The sequence below is a fragment of the Lucilia cuprina genome, chromosome 4 (genome assembly GCF_022045245.1).
Source record: "Lucilia cuprina isolate Lc7/37 chromosome 4, ASM2204524v1, whole genome shotgun sequence".
Taxonomy (NCBI): Eukaryota; Metazoa; Arthropoda; class Insecta; order Diptera; family Calliphoridae; genus Lucilia; species Lucilia cuprina.
In genome coordinates this window covers 20,499,122-20,521,577 of record NC_060952.1, presented here as the reverse complement: position 1 = coordinate 20,521,577, position 22,456 = coordinate 20,499,122, and the positions used below count along the sequence as shown (strand labels likewise).

The window sequence follows — 22,456 nt, the reverse complement described above, 5'->3', positions numbered from 1 at the left end:
TTGAAACGAAAAGTAGACTTTTCGACTTTTTGCATTTTATGAAAAGTCGACATTTCGACTTTTTGCATTTTATGAAAAGTCTACTTTTCGACTTTTTTCATTTGATTAAAAGTCGATTTTTCGACTTTTAATGTTTTATAAATAGTCGACTTTTCTACTTTTTCCGACTTTTCGACTTTTTCCGACTTTTCGACTATTTTCGACTTTTGACTTTTTTCGACTATTTTCGACTTTTTTTCACTTTTTCCGACCATAGTTAAAAATTTATAAAGTTACCAGAAGCGTAAATTTATAATGTTGCCATTTAACATTATATTATTATTAATAATAAAAAATTTTATTTATATTTTTTCTATTTGTTGCAATTTTTTGAGTTTTTTCGACTTCTTTCTATTTTCGACTTTTCGACTATTTTCGACTTTTTCCGAATTTTTCGACTTTTTCCGACTTTTTTTTGACTTTTTCCGACTTTTCGACTTTTTTCGACTCTTTCCGACTTTTCGACGATAGTCAAGTTATCGACTTTTTTGGAACAAAATAGTCGACTTCGACTTTTCGACTTTTTTCAACAAAAAGTCGATTGTTCGATTATTCGAAAGTCGATTTATAAAACCCTACTCTCCACGTGACCTAGTGTAGTTTGTAAGTTATCAATAGTTCACAACAGCATATGCATTTTGTCTTTTTAATATATACAAAAATCGGGTGTTTTTCAATAAAAATGAATTTTAATTGTTGTCGTACTTAAAGAAAAAATCAACTTTTCTGGTTCGACAATAATTTGGAATAACTCAAGATTTTCAGAGTATATCAAAAATTCCGTATATGGTAGGGTTTTTAGAGTTTTTATAAAAGTTGTCTTATTAAACAAGTTAAAACATATTACCAGGTAAGGCCATTATAAAATTAACTTTATGTTTTATAAATTAGGTATTGTATCAAATTATATGATTAATATAGTACATACATATAATAATATATATTTAATTATAAACAATAAAAAAAATAGAAAGCTTGACCTTTGAGAGTCTCCTAGAGATAAGCCACATGCCGGCTATAGCTAAAATGCAAAAATGACAAGTAAACTGTGTGTATTTTTTATTCAGATTAATACAAAAAAATTATAGAAATAGTAAAAGTTTAAATGAAACTGTATTAATCTTATTTAAAACTATAATCTAAACTCATACACATATCAAAGTTCAGTTTTTTTTTGTGTGTTTTAATTTTCAAAATAAAAATTCAATGAATATCAGTACTATATGGTCAGCATTAGGTGTGAAATGAATCAGTGATTTTAGGAGTAAAAACATAAATATTTTCATTGAGAAATAAAATATTTTGAATCTACATAACGTTAAAAAAAAACTGGTCACCTTTAATATTTTTTTTATGCAGAGACCGTTACATTCGAACCATTTATAAGCCTTATCTATCTTCTTGAAATTTGTACTTTGATTGCATGTGAAAAAACACGTAATTTTCCTATGATCACTTCGGACAATGATTTCCAAAAAGATTAAAATCAGTGACAGTTAATAACTTGAATCGAAGATTGTAAGTCCAGATATATGTATATGTATGTACATACATAAGTAAATACTTTTTTTAATCCTTATATTTAATATTTTTTCATATTTTTCGATCGTTGCTAAGTACGTGGTCATTTTTTTATAATATTGTAACACCATTCTTTTAATTATTCTTTTTTCCAATTTTTAATCTGCTATAGACATATTTTATTATTAATATTTGTTTTAATTAAAAAGGAGATGAATATTAAAGAAGAATTAATAGTTCAATATGTAAACGTTATCATAAAATTAAAAAAAAAGATGGTGGAACAAATTTCTGTCTGATCACAGTCTAGAATTTCTGATGCAAGATTATTTTGTTAATGTAGAGTAATTGGTAGAAGTCAATAACATAATTTGTGTTTAATTAGCTATACAATTTTTATTTGAATTGCTTGACACACGAAAATCATAGTTTTAAGTTTTGATATTATATGCAGAGGTCATAAAACCACATCTGAAAAAAAAACTAGACAGTTATCGAACCGCAGTTTTTATCAAACAATAATGTTGTTGAGTATATAATGTTAGTAAAGTACACTGAAAATAATCCATGCTCAACTTTACGAAAAAAAATTTCGTAACTTCTATTTTCGTAATATTTACAAAAATTTCGTGTATAATACGAAATATTATTTAATAAAACCCTTTTCTAATTTTACGAAAATACGAAAACCTTACGTAATATTTTTTTCTTAAATTTTAGCGAAATTAAACATAATGATATTAATTATATTATGATTGAATAAAACTACAACATATTTATAAAATTTAAGAAAAAGTATAGTATTATTCACAAATTATTTTCATAAAAAAAATTGAAAATTCGTGTGGAGAATAATTTTGAACTAAAATTAGAAAATTTATTTTAAAATGAACAAAAATGTTTGAATAAATTAATATTTCGTAAATTTTACCATAATTTACCATAAAGAATATTTTGCATTATATTAAAATATTTCGTACAATTTCGTATATATTACGAAAGAATTTCGTGGTGCGAAACAACGAACGATTCGTACAATGTACGACATTTTTCGTATATATTAGGCATGGATTTTTTTCAGTGTAGCAGTACTATAAGCTTTAATATCGATCAACAACAAACGTGATGCCTTATTTAAAAGATTAAAAGAAAAAATATGATGCAATTTTTTAGGACTTTATTGTCAAAAAAACACCGTATTAATTAAAACGAAATTCGAAGCGGCGTAATAGCAAATTAGTCACGTCAGTAAGAAAATCTGTGTGGTCGCTTAGCGCACACGATACTTTCGATGACTTTTAATCCCTTTCTATGCTGAGAATTAGCTTTGTGGCAATTTTTATTTGGCTATCAAAAATTCCACAAAAAAACTCTTAGGGCCAATCTTTAGAGGAAGGATTAGGGATTAAGTGCCCAATAGAGGTGGTTTAAACTTGAGCAAGAAATGCTAAAGTGTAAACAGCTGATGCAAAAAAAAAAAAATAATAATATGTTTACAAAAATTAAATGATTTTTTTATCGATTCTACTGCATATTTAATGAACTTAAACACTTTTTAGAGCATATGATATCCCACCAAAAAATAATGCAAATCATACTTTATAACATATTCGAAATGAATTAAATATTGGTGAGAAATCAATGAAATTTATATAAGCTTTTCATTGACATCCAAATATATGAAATTTTTACTGTTTCTTAAAATAAGATTAGAAGTAGTTAAACAGTCGAAATTTAGGTCTGAGTTGGGTAAAAACTCTCGAGTCATTGCCTTTATTTCTTAAGGACGATCAGGCTTGTTGCCAAGCTTTCGATAGAATTGAGTCTCATTAGCACCAATTGGAAATACTCTTAATTCAACTGTTTCTAAGTTATGCGATGTTTGTTTTCGTTTACCTTACCTCGATTGAGGTTATGTTTGATTAAATTGGTGGAGAGCAAGTAATACTTTTGATCAATTAATTGATCGGGGCTCCATCTTCCTACATACAGGTATAGGTCAATTGGGGGGCTCTCTCCGAACCAACGTGGGATAACCTGGCTTTAATACACCGCCAACAAACTACAGAGTTAAAAAAAGAAGTGGGTAAATATTTTCAAATATGATCATCCCTACAATGACATGATAATATTTCTATAATCTTATATACCCTTCACCAAGTATGTTTTATTTATTTTGTATCTCTGCACACATGTCACACATAACATACACACAAACAAATATAAACTGTAGCAGAAAGAAATATTAACCGTTGTACTGTAATACCACCGTCAAACTGTATTACCACCCTCAAACAAATATCAGCTGTATTACCCCCACTTACCTTCGTGAGAACAGAACAGCATGCAAACATACAAAAAAATACACAGCTGAATAAAACCAAATACATCTCCACACGCACATGTACATCTTTATCCAATTCACAGTGTTGTTGTTGCTTTTTTAACAAAGCATGAAAAAAATGTGTCTTTTTTGATGAAATTTTCAGAGGTTGTCTCGGATTTTTGCTCATATCTCCGTTATTTATAAACCGATTTTGCTGATTTTAAATAGCGATCTTCTCGAAAGCATGTCAAACTGAATTATTGAAGATTCGGATCTCGCCGATATCTGGGGACCTCTAAAAACTGATTTCAACAGACAGACAGACGGACATGGCTTCATCGACTCCGCTATCTATAATGATCCAGAATATATATACTTTATAGGGTCGGAAAATTATGTTATAAAAATTACAAACGGAATGACAAACTTATATATTTTGTACCCTTCACGAAGGTGAAGGGTACAAAAAGAACCTACTCCTTTGATCCAGCACACATACAAATTAACATAAAATATTGTTTACTTAATTTTAGTAATTTTTATTAAGGAAATTTTTTAAAATTTGTCTGTGCGTCTAATTTATTATATTGATTGTATTTAACTAATTTTCTTTAAAAAAATGTTCTCTATAGAATTTTAACTCCTTAATACTTTCGTAAATATCATCTAAACTTCTATGGGCAAATTTCTTTTTGGGAGCTGCATCTAATAATTTAGGATGCCAACGTCGTGCTAATTCTTTTATGGTAGAAACATCAATAATACGATAATGCATATAATCATCTACTAAGGGCATCTCTTGACGTAAAAATAACCTTAAAAAATAAAATATATTTTTCGATTATTAAATTTACTATTAAAAAATTTGGCTTAAATTAAGCGTTCTGATCCAGCTGATTTTAATACTTTTGTTTATATCACATGATAGTACTTGTTCTTGTGACTTCAACAAAGGAAAAAAAATTATCCGCTCTATTAGGGTCCGGGAGTTATGGGCCTCCAAAGTTTTGATATATAATTGCATATATCTTGATCAATAATAATCGGATATGGTCGATATGGGTATCATTGGAAAGGTCTTTGAAAGAGCTTTCCATTGATATGTAAGATGACAAATATCATTAACCCATTGAGAGCCAGGGTCAATTTTTATGATTTTTTCTTTTGACTTTTTTGAAAAAAGTACCGTTATCTCTAAAATATATCAATATAACGGTACCTCGTCTCACAGGAAATCTTGTAGACAACATTTGGGGCTTTCCATTGATATATGTTTGAAAGCTATAACCCATGAAATGCAGGATTTATTTAAGATTAAAATTTCATATTTTACTAAATTTTATAAACATCAAGTGCTTGTTATTGTATACAGTCGATATGGGTATCATTGGAAAGGTCTTTGAAAGAGCTTTCCATTGATATGTAAGATGACAAATATCATTAACCCATTGAGAGCCAGGGTCAATTTTTATGATTTTTTCTTTTGACTTTTTTGAAAAAAGTACCGTTATCTCCAAAATATATCGATATAACGGTACTTCGTCTCACACGAAAGTTTGTAGACAACATTTGGGGCTTTCCTTTGATATATGTTCGAAATCTATAACCCATGAAATGCAGAAGTTATTTAAGTTTAAAATTTCATATTTTAGTAAATTTTATAAACATCTAGTGCTTGTTATTGTATACGGTCGATATGGGGATCAGTGGATATGTCTCTGAAATACCTTTCAACTGATGTATGTTATAACTTATATCATTAACTCATTGAGAACCATCTATCTAACTATCTATCTATCTATCTATCTATCTATCTATCTATCTATCTATCTATCTATCTATCTATCTATCTATCTATCTATCTATCTATCTATCTATCTATCTATCTATCTATCTATCTATCTATCTATCTACCTATCATACATACATACATACATACATATACATACATACATACATACATACATACATACATATACATATATATAATATATACATATATACATATATACATATATACATATATACATATATACATATATACATATATACATATATACATACATACATACACATACATACATACACATACATACATACATACATACATACATATAAACATACATACATACATACATACATATATACATACATACTACATACATTCATACATCCATGATGTAGGTACACATGTACCTATATGAAATAATATTTCTAACACATTCATATATCATATCTTCAATTACAGAAAACCCTTTTTTTTTAATGAAAAATTATTTCAAAAAAATCGCGCGATTTTTTTGAAATAATTTTTCGCCTGCGGCGCAATTCTTCTTTCCATTACAATTCCATCATTTCACCAACAACTTCTATCCTGCGGTGCTAAACGGCTATATTCATAATTCAATCATTTTACCAAAAAGTGAAAAATTATTTCAAAAAAATCGCGCGATTTTTTTGAAATAATTTTTCGCCTGCGGCGCAACTTAATTTTCTTCCATAATTCAATAACTTCACCAAAAATGTCAATCGTGCGGCGCTATAGGGTTCTTTACAATTAAATCATTTTAACAAAAAGTGAAAAACTTTCGCCTACGGAGCTATGATGACTTATTTCCCTCAATTATTATTTCACCTTCATTTCATTTTTCATTTCATCATCATTTCATTTTTTTATTAAAAAGTGAAACCCATTAATTCATTTCACCTAGTTTTGCTTACTTTCTGAATTAACTTAAAAAACTTCTGGACTTCATAACTTACAGAATTTAAACTTATACCTAAAAAGCTCCAAATGTTATCTACACAATTTCATGTTAGATGATTTACCCTTACGTCGTTTATTTTTGTAATATCGGTACTTTTGTAAAAAAAATAAATGAAAAATATATAAAAATTGACCATGGTTCTCAATGAGTTAATGATATAAGTTATAACATACATCAGTTGAAAGGTATTTCAGAGACATATTCATTGATACCCATATCGACCGTATACAATAACAAGCACTTGATGTTTATAAAATTTACTAAAATATGAAATTTTAAACTTAAATAACTCCTGCATTTCATGGGTTATAGCTTTCAAACATATATCAATGGAAAGCCCCAAATGTTGTCTACAAACTTTCATGTGAGACGAGGTACCGTTATATCGATATATTTTGGAGATAACGGTACTTTTTTCAAAAAAGTCAAAAGAAAAAATCATAAAAATTGACCCTGGCTCTCAATGGGTTAATGATATTTGTCATCTTACATATCAATGGAAAACTCTTTCAAAGACCTTTCCAATGATACCCATATCGACCATATCCGTTTATCATTGATCAAGATATATGCAATTATATATCAAAACTTTGGAGGCCCGTAACTCCCGGACCCTAATAGAGCGGATAATTTTTTTTCCATCACTGCACTCAGAACGTAAAATGCTACAAGGTAGTAAAAAAAAAACTCTAAAAATCAGCTGGATTAGAACACTTAATTTGCTCCAAAAATTTAACGAAAAGTATATTTGCTTACCTATCCATATAAACCGAATTACCCGCCAAAGGACATTTGCCTTTAGGTATATGCTGTTTTAAAAAGTCAATTATCAATTGTTCACCTTTTTCATTTGTTATTGACGATTTCAAGCATTTCTCTACCAAACCCGATTCATTGTGATGCTTAATACACCAATCATTCATTTCCCTAAAAACATTTTCTGGATGATTGATGGCAAAACAGGGTCCTTCGGCTAAAACATTTAAATGTTTGTCCGTTATAAGACATGATACTTCTAATATTTTGTCTTTAATTATATCTAGGCCAGTCATTTCTAAATCCATCCATACAATGTCGGTGCAAAAGTCTTGATTTGAGGTCATTTTTTGTGTTTCCCGCGAAGAGTTTGTTAAAGTTCTTGTGACCAATATTTTGTGAAGGATTTGTGGTAATATTTTGTTGGCAGTTAGTAAATTGTTTAATACAGAAATCATTTATAATGCTCTTTTTAGTAACACGTTAAACATAATATTAAAATATATGGTCATTAACTAAAATAAACAAATCATGTGTGTTTTCAATAGGGTTACCATCATTCGTTATAAGTGATTAATTATACTTAACCCTCTAGGACTGACGCGGTAGTCTGACTGACATCAAAAAAATTAGGAAAATTTGATTTTTTAATTTGTACCTTGTCAATAAACACTGTTTAACATGTATTGTATTGTCGAAGTTAAAAAAAATATTATAAAAATAACCACCTAGGCTCTTAAACCATAAACAGAAACAGTTTTAATAGGTTTCAAAAACAGATTCTAGAATATATAAGCTTTCAAAAAACGGTGTATAGCAGACACCACGTCAGAAAAATAGTTATATAAAATCCACGTTGGTTCCAGGGGGTTCAAAATATTTTGACAACAAAAATTGACAAAATTGTGATCCCTACAGTGATAACAACCATTTATGATGTTTGTCATGTTATGTTTTATATATGTCCCCTTAAAAAATTCCAGGGATGGAAGATTTATTTGGCTGGTCTAAAGGCATAAAACGCCACCAACAATTTCAATCTAAAGATTCAATCTAAAGATAATATATATATATATATATATAATATATATATATATATATATATATATATATATATATATATATATATATATATATATATATATATATATATATATATATATATATATATATATATATATATATATATATATATATATATATATATAATATATATATATATAATATATATATTAAAGTTTGGCAACTCTATTGTTTTAAATACCCATTAATACAACTGTGTGTCTTAGCTTCCTGATGTTTAACAAAAATTTTCTGCATTTTGGTTAAAAAATACGAAATAATAGCAAATTTTGCTAAATTTTAGCAAAATTGAAAGAAAAACTAAATAAGTTATAAAAAGAATAAATAAGAATAATAGAAATATTCTTATTTTTTTACTAAATCAAAAACTGAAAATTGGAGAAGCATCGCCAACATCTCCAGAAACCTACTCCTGAAAAAAGAAAAAAAAACTTTTGTAAACAATAAATACTTTTAATAAACTATTTTCCCATTATTTTGCCACAGACAAACTAAAAAAATGAGTTCGGAACAACCTAGTACATCGAAAGAATCCTTTGATGTTTTCTACACAGAAGTAAGTAAAATATTACTGGATGTAGTCAATCAACGCAGCTCTTTTTCAATGTCGTTGTTTATGTAAAGAGCCCTAAATTCATATGTAAACAAACAGATGAAAAATAAGAAAAGACACAACCTTTGCATTGTGTGACCATTATTAGGTTTAGATTTGAATATGTTGTTAAATTAAAAGATATTTTGCCATATTCACAGGTTAAAGAAATTGAAAAACGTGATTCCGTACTAACATCTACTCAACAAATTGATCGTTTACTTCGTCCAGGTTCAACGTACTTTAATCTCAACCCCTTCGAGGTGTTACAAATTGAACCGGAAGCCACAGTTGAACAAATCAAGAAACGTTATCGTCAATTGTCCATACTAGTGCATCCGGATAAGAATCAGGATGATAAGGATCGCGCTCAAAAAGCGTTTGATATTATAAATCGTGCATGGAAGACATTGGAGAATGATTTAGGACGCAAAAAATGCTTAGATGTTTATGAGGAAGCCAAAGAGAGAACAGATCACATGGTAAGCTATTTAGAAATAGACCTAAGTAATGTATTTAATAATGGTAAACTTAACGATGTATCTAAATTAAATTTGAACATGATTGTGCAAAAGAAGAATCCCATTTAAACTTTATAAAATGTTTTTATTATTTCTTCTAGACCTATAAAATATTTTATATAAAACTTTTCTCTTCTAACTATTCTGTTATTCACATCTTGCAGATTGCTGAAAAACGCAAAAAGATTAAAAAAGAAAATCGTTGTTTTGAGACCATACCCGAGGATGATCCTGTCAAATATAAACATGCCATTTATGTTATGGTAATGAAATTATTTGCTGATATGGAACGAAGACGTCAACAGTTGGATCAACGTGATCAAGAGGAACGTAAACGTAAAAGAGAGGCCGAAATCGAAGAGGAGGAAAAACGTAAAGCCGACAAAGAATGGCAAAAAAATTTCGAAGAATCCCGCCAAAGTCGCGTTAACAGTTGGCATGATTTTCAATCGGGTAAATCGGCCAAAAAGGCTAAAAAACAAAAACGCATGCATGGCATGATGATGCCACCGAAATTTAAACCGGAAACACGCTAAATTTTGTTTGGTGGTATTAAATTTTAAAAATCATTTAAGTCTTAAGTCCACCTATATAATTTTTTTTTAAACTACCATACGTTGTTTCAAAATAATCAACGTGTTCTTTTTACAAACATTTACATATTTCTTTTCATATATACATTATTTTTTGTAATCTTTAGATTTTTAATAATAGTTTTAAACAAAAGAAACGTAACAACTAAAAAAATTCACAATTTAAAAAAATCTTTAAATTGATATATGTTGATGCAAAGATAAATTACAATCAAAATTTTAGAATACCCTTAGTTGGCATTTACATTTTATGCTAACATTCTAAATATTGAAACTGTGAATCTAACAAATGATGTTTCTTTTAAATGTAGTATGAGTACATAGGTTAAATATAATTTATGTTCGTAATAAAGTAATTAATTTTGATATTTTTAATTATACATTAAAAAAGAACAAAATGCATCAAAAATAGTTTTAAAGCGAAACAGGTGTGTTTTTAATTTTTTCAAGTTCTGAAATCTGTACTTTAACAATTCTACGATCAGAACACAGACATCTATACATAGATCTTACTACGGGTCAACAAATCTATAACTTTTTGTTTAAAAAATTTCCATTTACTTGTAAAAACAAACTTTCAGTTTTATATAAAAACATTATTACAATTTATTGCTTTGAGCAATTTGTGTAGAAATTTCTAATTACAATTTTTAATTATATTTATGAATAAAAAATACATAAACTTACCCACCATTTGCAAACAACGAGTTTTAAAATGTTGTATACAAACTGGCCGTAAATACAATGTCACGTTTAATGGCATTCGAGGCCTCTTCCATTTTAGATTGTAAATCGGGATTACCAATGCGTATAGCGGCTGTTTTGACATCGCGTAATGTCTCATCCAATTGTTGAATGCAACGAACAATAATACCCTCTTGCACTTCAGTAAGTTTCATTATTTCAGCAAACGGCTTAAAAAGAAGAGGAATTATTTAAATTACATAAAGGCCTAGTTTTTGTTATGTTGGTTTAATTTAGTTTAGAAAACAATTTATTTTTTTAACCTTAAGGGCAGATCTTTAGGTGAAGGATTAGGGATTAAAATAAAATTAATCCTCCAAAGTTGTTTTTGTGTACTCAATTAGTTAATTTTGTTTGCAAGTTTAAGCGCCCAATGGAGGTGGTTTAAACTTGAGCAACAAATGCAAAAGTTTTATAAAAATAAACAACACTGCAACAGTGCGAGTTTTATATGTTTTTTCTAGATAACGTGTGAGTAGTTTGAGTTAAAATTTTACTTGTATTTTGTTTTTGTTACAATAGCAAAATACAAGTAAAATTTGTGCTCAAACTACTCGCTCGGTATCTAGAAACAGCACATTAATCTTGTACTCAAAAACATCAAAAGGAATAAACATCAGATTTTTAGATTAACTAATCTGATTATTAATTGGCATTTGATTGCCAACTCAAAAACCCGCTCAAGTCAATTTAATTTATTTATGTAAATAATTTATTTTTTACAAATAACTGCCTTACGCAAGAACGATTATTAAGGTAACAATGATTATTAAAACCTGTTTTTTATATGGACAGTAAAAGTTAAAAAAAAACTGCTTAAACTTAGCTTAACAAAGCTTTTTTCATAATTAAAAAAACGTACCTTATTGCGAGCCCATTCATAAACTACCTCAAGTAAACCGAAGTTTAAACGATCTTCCGATTCGGCCACAGCATGATGTCTCAACTCTTCAGCCAATATATTATCATTGATTTCTTCGAATTCTTTGACACACTAAAATTACCAATATATGATATTTTTAAATTGTATAAGTCAATTAAAAAAAAGTCAACCTTTTTCAGTTTTTCAGGTATGACGGGTTCACCCTGAATTTTAGCTTGAAACACTAAACCAGACAATAAGGCAGCTATTTCGGCTGGCTCCAGATCATTAAACATATTACAAAGTATTAACTCTGTGATCAGCAATTCATTTTGTCCCATTTCACAGGCAACTTTACCCTTGAGAGTAACTAAATACATGTTTTCGAAAAACTAAATGAAACAAACTAAATTATTTATTTATCAAATTTACCTTCATCCAATTCATCGATATACTTTAAAGCTCTTAAAACCTCCAATTTGTTACAGTAGTCGGGATATAAAGAAAGATTTTTCGTTGAATTTTTAAATTTCAGTTCTTCAATACGTTGTTCGAGTATTTTACGCTCGTAGACAGTGGCAAATTCTTGTTCGAAGCCTGCAATGTTAGTATGCGGTAAGATCTCTTGCAGTTGACGCCATACATGTTCCAAATAACGTATTTGAGCCATTTCCGTATCGGCATTCACATTGATTTCCTTCGACATATTGATAAATTTCAAAGTATCAGGATTTTGTATGTAGTTTTCATTTATTTGATGTAATTCGGAAACAACTTTAACCACTGTACTAGCGGGAGGCGAATCTTTAAAGCGTTCAATTTGTCTTTGTTCCCAATTGCGAATAATTATATCTGCTTCAATTTTCATAGAATATTTGGTAATTTCTACAAAATCGGGTGCCTTTAAATCAAGTATTATGTGACCTCCAATACCTTCTGGGTGAAAGAATTTATGCTGAGGAGTAAGAGCAACCATTTTATAATACATCTCACCGCGCTGGAATTCGTCCTTTAAATGGGTATGAAAATCGTTTTATATCCTGTGTTTCCTAATTATATAATGAAATTACCTTGTTATCCGTTTTAAATTGATGATCCAATACTAATACACGATAAACTGCATCCTTACCAACAACAGCTTTAATGGACAAAACCACTCCTACTTTATTGTAGTGGTTTCCTTTAGTTACCACTACAATGCGGCCTACTTTAAGTTCTTTCACAATTTTTGGTTGAGCTATTAAAAATTTCTGAAAAAAGTGAAATAAAAATCTTAAATTATCCTTTAATTAACTTTAAAGCCGTGATAAATCTAGTTATTGAATGTGTTTAAAATCCTACCATAAGTCTTTGTTTTTCCGTTATGTACTCCCAGGCCAAATCATAAAACTTTGATAAAGGCTGTAAATGCTCACCCAGTTCGGGCATTTGTGAGAACTTATTTTGGGCCACTTCCAATTGTTTTTGTTGAGCTGGCAACTGCAACTTTTGATTGAACTCCTTGAATGAATACTTCATTATATCCTCTACCTTAATGCTTTCAATACGTAGACAGGTCAATATAACAGCATAACGTAAGATAAATTGTGATTCTAGTTTTTCTGGTTTTCCCAAAATCATAGAACGCAAATCCTGTACCGGGGGTACGTTCGTTTTGCACAATAAAATAACGCAACCATTCTTATCGTGACCTCTGCGTCCAGCACGGCCTGCCATTTGTATATATTCGCCCGGTTTAAGATTACGAACTTCTAAGCCATCAAATTTACGATGAGAATCAAATATGACAGTTCGTGCTGGCATATTAACGCCCATAGCAAATGTTTCTGTGGCAAAGAGAAGTTTCACCAGACCAGATTGAAAGAGCATTTCCACAATCTCTTTTAGTATAGGTAAAATGCCACTGTGATGTACACCAATACCCCGACCAAGAGAGTCTTTCATGGTTAAAACCTGGGGCAAGACGCGATCTGGTGGTTTTAGCTTCGACAAACACTGTTGGAAGAACATTTCTACAGAACCTCTCTCACGTGCAGTATTTAAGTCAATAGATTGGAGAGCCTAGCATGAAAGTAAACATATAATAAAAAACATTGTTTAAAAAAATAATAAGCTCTTTCTTACCAAAGCATTTCTATCACAACGATTTCTCGACAATGTAAATGCCACCACTGGCATTTTATCATTCCTCTTTAGAAAATCTATTAAACCAATCCATGTATTCTGATCCTGTTTCGGTGTGGTTGATTGATTTTTAGCTCCCGTACCACCGCCCATTCTTTTCGTTTTACTTTGCATTGCCTCTCTCCTCTCGACCGCCTTATCATAGCCATCCTGTAAGAAACGACCATGTTCGTCGACCAACAGAAAAATATCATCTTTACTCTTGCCACCAGATCCGGTATACAGATAATGCATTAAAGGAACCGGACGCTTCAGAGTACTTATCACATATACTTTACGTTTTTTAGTACTGCCTACCCAATCAGCCAGTTCCATAGTATTTGGCACAGTGGCCGATAACATTATGATATTAACATGATCGGGTAATAGAATAATAACTTCTTCCCAAACGTGACCACGATCTGGATCATTAATATAGTGTACCTCATCAAAGATGACATATTCTAAATCACGTGTAATATCACTACCACAATAAAGTAGAGATCTCAGGATTTCTGTGGTCATGATCAAACAGGTGGCAGTGGGATCAATTTGTAGATCGCCGGTAATAAGACCAACATCTTTAAAAGTCTTTTTGAAGTCTCGATATTTTTGATTAGATAAAGCCTTAATGGGTGAAGTGTAGATAGTGCGTGTCAAATCTCTTTGTGATAAAGCAATGGCATATTCTGCCACCACTGTTTTGCCAGCCGAAGTATGTGCCGCCACGAATACGTATTGCCTTTCCTCTAGTTTTAATATGGCTTGTTTTTGGAAAGTATCCAACTCAAAGGGATAGCTCATGGCAGGACAGGGTATTTTCTCCTTAAAATCGGTAATCGGCTGTGAAATATCCAACATTTCGGCCCATTCTGTACGTAAATTCGTTTCTTTGGTGTTGGAAATTTCCAATACAGGTTTCAGTTCTGAAGCCATTATATGCTCATCTACATCTTTAAATTCTTCCGCTGGCTGACTATTTAAACAGTTTGATTCCGACTTGTGTTCCGCATCTTCATTTTGGGTCATTTTCAGCCATTCCTGGACATCTAAATCATCTTCTAGATTTCTAAGCAAATTAACATTTTCCTCTGCTTTGATGGGGATGTAAAGCTCTTCCTTGTACTTGGGATTAAGTTTAAAATCATAACCAGTCTTAAAACCCGGAGGAGTAGTTAATAACTCTCCCTCAATTTCGAAACCTTGTGTTTCTAAACGTATAATTTCCTTAGCCGGCTCATCTAAACCGCCCGGCCAGAAAGGATAATTCATGGCCGATCCTCTAGTTACTTCATCTAACAAACCCGGTTCACGTTTCATTGACGTCGAATTATTGGCATTTGCTCCCACATCTTCCAAATCTACTTCAACAAATGCGCTAATTTGACCGGTAATCAAATCTCGTTTGGGTACCAATTTTGTGCTCGCCGGTCCTCGCGGCAAATTCAACAAACGCATTTCATTGAATTTTCGAGGTATTATATCCGGCAGCGGATCGTGTATTGATAACTCTGGTGAGAGTATATAGTTTTGTAATTTTTTAATATTTTCATCATCAACAGTGGCCATTTTTCCAAAATTCCATCAACAATTGTTTTTGCTTTCGTACTCCTCACTTTGTTTATTGCAATTTCAGCAAATTCGTATTTATTCACAACAATTTGCAGGGGCGTTGCCAAACTGTAACGATTTATTTAAAAGTTTTGGCGATTTTTAACCGTAGATGATAACGATTTTTTTCAAATTAATCATGTTTTTAACATTTTATGAGCGCAATTAGGTAAACAAATGCATAATATACAAATAAAACATATTTACTGTATTTAGCTTTTTAACTGGTTTGGTAAGTATTTAATACAACACTGAACCTAGTATAAATAGCATTGGAAACTCTATTAAAAATCAATTTTCTTCATGTGGCAACTTTATATTATACATTTTGACAGTTCTCTTTTAATTTTTCATTCGTTTCATTTTACTGCCCATTTCAACACATTCTGTGGCTGAATATTTATAAAGTGATTATTTTCCTAAAAATCATAACTTTTTAAAGGAAAATTTCAATAAACAATAAATAACAGACATGGCTCTTAATATGTTGCTACGTAATGCTACCAAAATCAACAGTAAGTAGGGGGGTACAGCAAAAAAACAGAGAATTTGAAAATTTTAATTATGTAAATTATATAACTTGAGAATGGATATTACTGAAAAAATCCTATGCTATTTAATATGTTATACAAAAATATCTTTAAAAGGTGCTGCTGGTTTAATGAAATCCGCACGTTTGACCCCCTTGAAGACCTATGCCACAGTAGTAGCCGCTCAACGTAATGCCTTGGTTAAACCCTTGAGCTTGGTCAAAAATGCTACCGTAAGTACTGGATTAGTAATACAATTTCTCTAATATAAGAGATACGTTTTTAGCCCATAAGCCGTAACATTGCATTGAGTGCTCCACGTCTGTCAGCTGAGGGTGGTAATCACACTGCTTTGTGGACCATTGAACGTGGTGTTTCCGTAGCCCTTTTGGCAGTTATTCCCGCAGCCTTTTTATTGCCTTCCCAATCCATGGATGCTCTGTTGGCTGTATCCTTGGTTTTGCACACCCACTGGTAAACTACAGTTTGTGTTAATTTTTTGTATATAATTATTCTTAAACATTTCTTTATTTTGTAGGGGTATTGAAGCCATGGTTACCGATTATGTGCGTCCCGCTGTAGTAGGCAATGTTTTACCTAAAGTTGCTCATGGTTCTTTGTTGTTGATTTCTATGGCCACTTTGGGTGGTCTTTTCTATATGATTTACAATGATATTGGTATTGCCAAGTCGGTTAAGAAATTGTGGGCCGTTAAAGGCGTTTAAGCACATTTAGATTCCACCTCCAGATGCCATCTATTGTGAAATTTTCCTTTGTTATACATTTTTAGTTAAAACAACTAGAAATTTGGCTTCTTTTGCAGCTGAATATAATGGTGAAAGTACTAAATAAAATGTTTGATTTTAAGTTAAAAAACGTGTAGAATTTCAATATGATATTCAATTTGAAAAATATATATTTAAAAATAAATAAATAAATAAAGCGAATGAAACAAAGATTTATTATTGAGATTAATTCAACATTTAATTTTAAAGAATAGGTATCTTTAAAGAACATAAAGACAAAAGGATTCACAAAATTACCATGTACATGTATTTTTAATAATAATTGACAAATGTCTGACATAAGTCAATAAGTTTTAAATATTTTTCCAATTAAATAAAGGTTTACAATAATTTGTTTATATTTCTAATAAAAATATGTCTTCAATTCTTTTAAGAAATTGTTTAAACAAAATATATTGTAAGTTTTTCTTTAATGGTTTCAAAAATAACATACTTTAATTAACACGAAAAAAACCTGTTCTCTAAAGTTAAATCGTGCTATTATCAATTTAGCAAAAATTCCAAAATCTTGATTCAAAACCCAATAAACAAAAACTTCAAAATAAAACCACAAATAGCTATAAATAAACAGTTTAAACGTTTCCAAACATCCAAGACTATTACTATAAAGGAATATGAAACCAGTCGTAAATATACATGGAACTGGAAACTTGAACGTTTGATGGGCTGGACTTTAGCAATTATAATACCAATGGCTTTTGCTATAGAATCTAAAGAATTAGAAATGTTATTGGCCTCGGCAGGGTTAATGCATACTTATTGGTAAATATAAAAATATTTTAAGGATTGCATTTAATAATCTTAAACATATGCATATATTACAATATTTCCTTTGCCTAGGGGCTGTCAATCCATGTGCAGTGATTATCTACGTTCTTCCAACGTAGGTAAAGTCCTGCCGATTATAGTGCGTTTCGCGGTAGTTGTGCTGACATTTGCCTCGTTGGCCGGTTATTATCAATTGATTTATGAAGATGTCGGTCTTATTAGTATGATTAAAAAATTGTGGTCTATAAGGGGCCAGGACTATGTACCACCCAAACAATAGCAGAATGTGTGAACACGAAGAAAAACAAAATATTTTACTTTTGCTTTTCAAAAAATAGTATAAAAATACTTTTTATTATGTTGTTCGAATAAAGAAAATATGTACTTATATTTACTCAGCATATACGTACATAAATATGCATATCGTTATTTAGATAACGTTCAAAATATTTAACAAAATCAACAAAAAATTACAACATATATTCACAACTTTCTGCATAAGAAAAACACACTTAAAATAATTATATTTCCTGTTAATTGTTGTTTTTAGGTCACGACTTTTGTAAGTGATTTTGATGGAATAATCTAAGGGCATCCCATTGTTTGGTGTGCAGTAAGATATGAGGTCTACAGCTACGCATATGATCAACAGCTTGTTCTGGAGTCCAACCATTTTTCTAAAAATAAAACAAGATTTTATTTTTAAAGTAAATATTTAAAAAACAAATATATAGATAATAAGTGAAGCAGTAATTTATAGTCGGTAGAGGTCGATTAAATAACACCCTACACCATGATAAAGCTTGAGCTAATCAAGAGTGAGTTTTAGAGATGTTGCTGCCAACACCAAACTTAACACAAAATACCAATTAAAGTGTTATAGGGTATAAAAAGCAACTCAAATATTTGAACAATTTTTTTTGGGCAAATAATAATAAAAAAATTTAAATTACTCACCATCATTAAGTAACAACCGACCAGCGTAGCACTGCGAGTACGTCCAGCCTTACAGTGAACGTAAACAGTGCCAACATTTTCCGGACTTGATGTGGTAGTCAAACCCTTAATACGATTATTTGCAGGAAGAAATTTATTCATAAATTCTACTCCTTTATACAGTTTATCCTGACAAGGCGATTCGAAAATATCTGTGGTGGCTAACTGAAGAAATTCTACTCCCAACAATTGCCATTTGGGAGCATTATTGGAAAACATCGTCAATTCGTAATCTTCGTTCATGGAGACAACAGCTTTCATATTCTCATTTTTAATAAGCTGTTTAAACAATAACCACAACAAAACCAGTTAAAGCTTTTGAGAATAAATTCAAATTTTAACAAAACTTACATCATTGGCCTGTGAACGGAAAGGTAAAGCACCCAATATAACATTCTCATCGATACGATCATACCAATTGCGTGAGGTAGCTTTCTCCATTAACACATTATAAAGGAGTGTGGGATAGAAGGAAACACGGGCAAACATAGCAGCCTTTAAAAATGTTAATAAAATAAAAATTAAAACGTTTTAGTGCATAAATAATCCAGCAAAGTATTTTTATAAATTAACGAAACTTTCACTTTAGTACGCGCTTTACTACAAGTCTATTGAAATGATCTTTTTTAGCTGTTTTTGGTAAAAAACGCACACGAGCCGTGTTAACTCTCGAATTTTTATGTTAAAACTGGTTTCAAAGTTTTTACGGGAGCTTTAAATCACTGAAGAAGTCTGCTGCACAGCTCAAAAAATCAAAACCAAAACAAACCTAACAAACAACAACTACACAAACACTTGTCAACAGTAGACCTAATGTTATTGTTGTTGTTGTTCTATTACTTACACTCATTTCCATGCCTTTGTAATTGTTTATTAGCAAAGCAGTAATTGCACAAGCACAAATTACAAATAAATTCTTTTTATTTAAAATTTTGTTGAGTTTGACGAAGATTTCCTTTAGAATTTTAATGATTATATACTTTGTTATTTTCTTATAATTTACATAATCGCGTCACTCATACGCTGCTTATTGTTGTGCTTTATGAATTTCTTATTAAAATAATAAAGAAACAAACAAAATTTGTATTGGAAACAGACATGTGGCGTAAATCTGATAAAAACACAAAAGGGGAGCAGATAATTGGGGAACAGAGTACCGCTAACCAGCTGTTTTGTTTAATTGTTATCTGCTACGTCATGTAATAAGCAGTAATGACAATATGATTTTTTCAGCTATTGTAAAACGCTTATTTAGTTGTTACATATTTAGGAGATTTTTAAATTAATAAAAAAAAAATATTAATTTTTTTTCACTTTAACAAATATCTTCGATAAATTTAAATTTTATAAGTATTTTATAATTTTGTTTTTATAAAAAATATTCAGAAATTTTGTTGATAGAAAATGTTTAATTTTTTTACTTATTTGATTAAAATTTATATATAAAAAAATGGTTGTATCATGGTTGTAAAATATATATTTTTATATTTGTTGAATATTTTTGATAAACATTTTATATATAAAAAATAAATAAAAATTTGTTTCCTTTTTTCTAAAATTTTTAAAATAATAGTAAAGTATTTGATTTGATTTTTTTTTTAATTTTTTTAAGTGGTTTTTCTATAAAATACTACTGTATTTTCCATCCCTGTTGCTGAAAAACTACACTTAAAATGTTGTCAGCACTGTATCATTAGTTTCGTTGACAGTTCTGTAGCTCCACGTCAAATAAATTAAAGGAAAAACATTAATCGACTGGGGAATTTTTAAGCCGCTAATAAATCTTATTAATAAATTTTATTAATTATAAATTAATTTGTTTAAAAAAAGTGATTAAAAATGGTCAGTTTAATTAATACTATTGACACCGGTCACGAAGATATGATACATAATGCCATACTAGATTATTATGGTCTACATTTGGCAACTTGTTCATCGGATGGTTCTGTGAAAATATTCGATGTTAAGAATGGTAATCAAGTGTTAGTGGCCGATCTTAAAGGTCATCAGGGACCAGTGTGGCAAGTAGCATGGGCTCATCCCAAATTTGGCAATATGTTGGCATCATGTTCGTACGATCGCAAAGTAATTGTATGGAAGGAAGGTAGTGCCAATGATTGGACTAAAATGTAAGTAAACAATATAAACATAAGTGAATGATGTCATTAATTATTTTTCTTTATATATTATTTAGCTATGAATACAGTAATCATGATTCTTCAGTTAATTCCGTGGCCTTTGCTCCGGCAGAGTATGGTTTAATGTTAGCCTGTGGCAGTTCGGATGGTTCAATATCGGTATTAAGCTGTAACACGGAGTATGGTGTATGGGATTGCAAGAAAATCCCTAATGCTCATACTATTGGCTGTAATGCGGTATCTTGGTGTCCCTCGACTGTGCCAGAGCCAGCATTTGACCAGAAGTCATCAACACGTACTTCTGGTATAAAACGTTTGGCTAGTGGTGGTTGTGACAATTGTGTTAAGATTTGGCGTGAAGATAATGATCGTTGGGTAGAGGAAAATCGTCTAGAAGCTCATTCTGACTGGGTGCGCGATGTTGCTTGGGCCCCCTCCATTGGTTTGCCTCGTTCTCAAATTGCTTCTGCTTCGCAGGATCGTCATGTTATCATTTGGAATAGCACCGATTTTACCACATGGTCACCCACTATCTTACACACATTCGATGATGTAGTGTGGTCGGTTAGTTGGTCAATGACCGGTAATATTCTGGCTGTAACTGGAGGAGATAATAAAGTTACTTTGTGGAAGGAAAATAATGAGAATCAATGGACTTGCATAAATGACGATGCTTCAACAGGGGGTGGTGCTCAACAATCAGAACAGAGAACACTTTGAATATCTTTTTTTTTTGATTCTCCCGCATTTCTTATCTCTCATTTGATATTCCAACTATGTTAAGTTGTCATGTTTGTAAAACATCTATGCAGCATTCTGAAGCAAACATCTCAAGAATAAGCGGCATGAGTTTTTTATTATTATTTTTATTACGAAAACAAAAAGTAAAATTGTAGATAAGAAATTGTTCTACCAGCGTTCGAGAACGTTTTGTCTAGTTCTACATTTAGTTTAAAATAATTAAAAAACAAAAAGAAGGAAATCTGTTTATCATTCTTTTTTTTAAAGCATTCAACTATATTATTAATAAATGTTACATTAAAGTATACTTATATTTTTTTTCAAATAAAACTGTGGTCAGGCAACCAATATTAATAAAACTACAAAATGTTAATATACAAATCTTGAAATTGACAACAAAAATGTTAATTTTAATATTTTATAATTTAAAAAGGTAATTTAAATAAATTCGGATATACAATATATTCCATTTGAATTAAAAAGTTTGACAAATACAAAAATAATCAACTCTGTACCAAAAAGGCGGTAGAAAGCATTCGTGTGTTTGTTTACTTTTAGAAGGCGGAAATAACAAAAGTTATTTGTGTTTTTTTTTAGTCTAGTGAAAGTTTGTGTTAATTTTTTGTGTAATCGCAAAAATTGTTATAAAAAGTAAATAATTCAATAAATAAAAGCATTTATTTAGAGATAAGAGATATGAGTTATAAAGAGAATATGTATGTATCAGTATGAAAAAGTATCCAAACTGTCAAAAAATGGATGCAGTACGTAAATGATTTGCATGTTTTGCGATAAACCATTGACGAGCATGCAACTTGTTTTCTTGTTCTTTATATAAATTCGGTAAGTTTAATGAAAATATGTTAAAAGAATTAGAAGACAATCATAAATATGTTCA

General features: G+C 30.3%; 7 protein-coding genes across 7 annotated transcripts; 4 read left to right on the top strand and 3 right to left on the bottom strand.

The window, feature by feature from the left end:
* Positions 1–4,436: 4,436 nt before the first annotated feature.
* On the bottom strand, positions 4,437–7,942 carry LOC111680090 (probable oligoribonuclease). The gene is made up of 2 exons (XM_023441711.2): positions 7,411–7,942; positions 4,437–4,701 (listed from the first exon to the last, which is right to left on the bottom strand). The coding sequence occupies exons 1-2, from the start codon at positions 7,866–7,868 to the stop codon at positions 4,488–4,490; spliced, it is 672 nt and encodes a 223-aa protein (XP_023297479.1). The 5' UTR covers positions 7,869–7,942; the 3' UTR covers positions 4,437–4,487.
* Positions 7,943–8,721: 779 nt separating this feature from the next.
* LOC111680086 (dnaJ homolog subfamily C member 8) lies at positions 8,722–10,900 on the top strand. The gene is made up of 3 exons (XM_023441707.2): positions 8,722–9,049; positions 9,247–9,567; positions 9,771–10,900. The coding sequence occupies exons 1-3, from the start codon at positions 8,993–8,995 to the stop codon at positions 10,140–10,142; spliced, it is 750 nt and encodes a 249-aa protein (XP_023297475.1). The 5' UTR covers positions 8,722–8,992; the 3' UTR covers positions 10,143–10,900.
* Positions 10,781–15,612, bottom strand: LOC111680081 (helicase SKI2W). Its single transcript, XM_023441702.2, has 7 exons — positions 13,930–15,612; positions 13,147–13,866; positions 12,876–13,055; positions 12,238–12,814; positions 11,997–12,175; positions 11,806–11,937; positions 10,781–11,113 (listed from the first exon to the last, which is right to left on the bottom strand). Exons 1-7 carry the CDS (start codon positions 15,535–15,537, stop codon positions 10,910–10,912), a joined length of 3,600 nt encoding a protein of 1,199 aa, XP_023297470.2. The 5' UTR covers positions 15,538–15,612; the 3' UTR covers positions 10,781–10,909.
* Positions 15,613–15,930: 318 nt separating this feature from the next.
* LOC111680089 (succinate dehydrogenase [ubiquinone] cytochrome b small subunit, mitochondrial-like) lies at positions 15,931–17,056 on the top strand. The gene is made up of 4 exons (XM_023441710.2): positions 15,931–16,094; positions 16,227–16,342; positions 16,396–16,583; positions 16,648–17,056. Exons 1-4 carry the CDS (start codon positions 16,052–16,054, stop codon positions 16,832–16,834), a joined length of 534 nt encoding a protein of 177 aa, XP_023297478.2. The 5' UTR covers positions 15,931–16,051; the 3' UTR covers positions 16,835–17,056.
* Positions 17,057–17,260: 204 nt separating this feature from the next.
* On the top strand, positions 17,261–18,112 carry LOC111680082 (succinate dehydrogenase [ubiquinone] cytochrome b small subunit, mitochondrial-like). The gene is made up of 3 exons (XM_046950862.1): positions 17,261–17,312; positions 17,383–17,677; positions 17,756–18,112. Exons 1-3 carry the CDS (start codon positions 17,270–17,272, stop codon positions 17,961–17,963), a joined length of 546 nt encoding a protein of 181 aa, XP_046806818.1. The 5' UTR covers positions 17,261–17,269; the 3' UTR covers positions 17,964–18,112.
* On the bottom strand, positions 17,996–19,850 carry LOC111680088 (phosphatidylglycerophosphatase and protein-tyrosine phosphatase 1). Its single transcript, XM_023441709.2, has 4 exons — positions 19,524–19,850; positions 19,031–19,174; positions 18,641–18,958; positions 17,996–18,360 (listed from the first exon to the last, which is right to left on the bottom strand). Exons 1-4 carry the CDS (start codon positions 19,533–19,535, stop codon positions 18,235–18,237), a joined length of 600 nt encoding a protein of 199 aa, XP_023297477.2. The 5' UTR covers positions 19,536–19,850; the 3' UTR covers positions 17,996–18,234.
* Positions 19,851–20,374: 524 nt separating this feature from the next.
* On the top strand, positions 20,375–21,865 carry LOC111680087 (protein SEC13 homolog). Its single transcript, XM_023441708.2, has 2 exons — positions 20,375–20,808; positions 20,874–21,865. Exons 1-2 carry the CDS (start codon positions 20,519–20,521, stop codon positions 21,535–21,537), a joined length of 954 nt encoding a protein of 317 aa, XP_023297476.1. The 5' UTR covers positions 20,375–20,518; the 3' UTR covers positions 21,538–21,865.
* Positions 21,866–22,456: the final 591 nt, after the last annotated feature.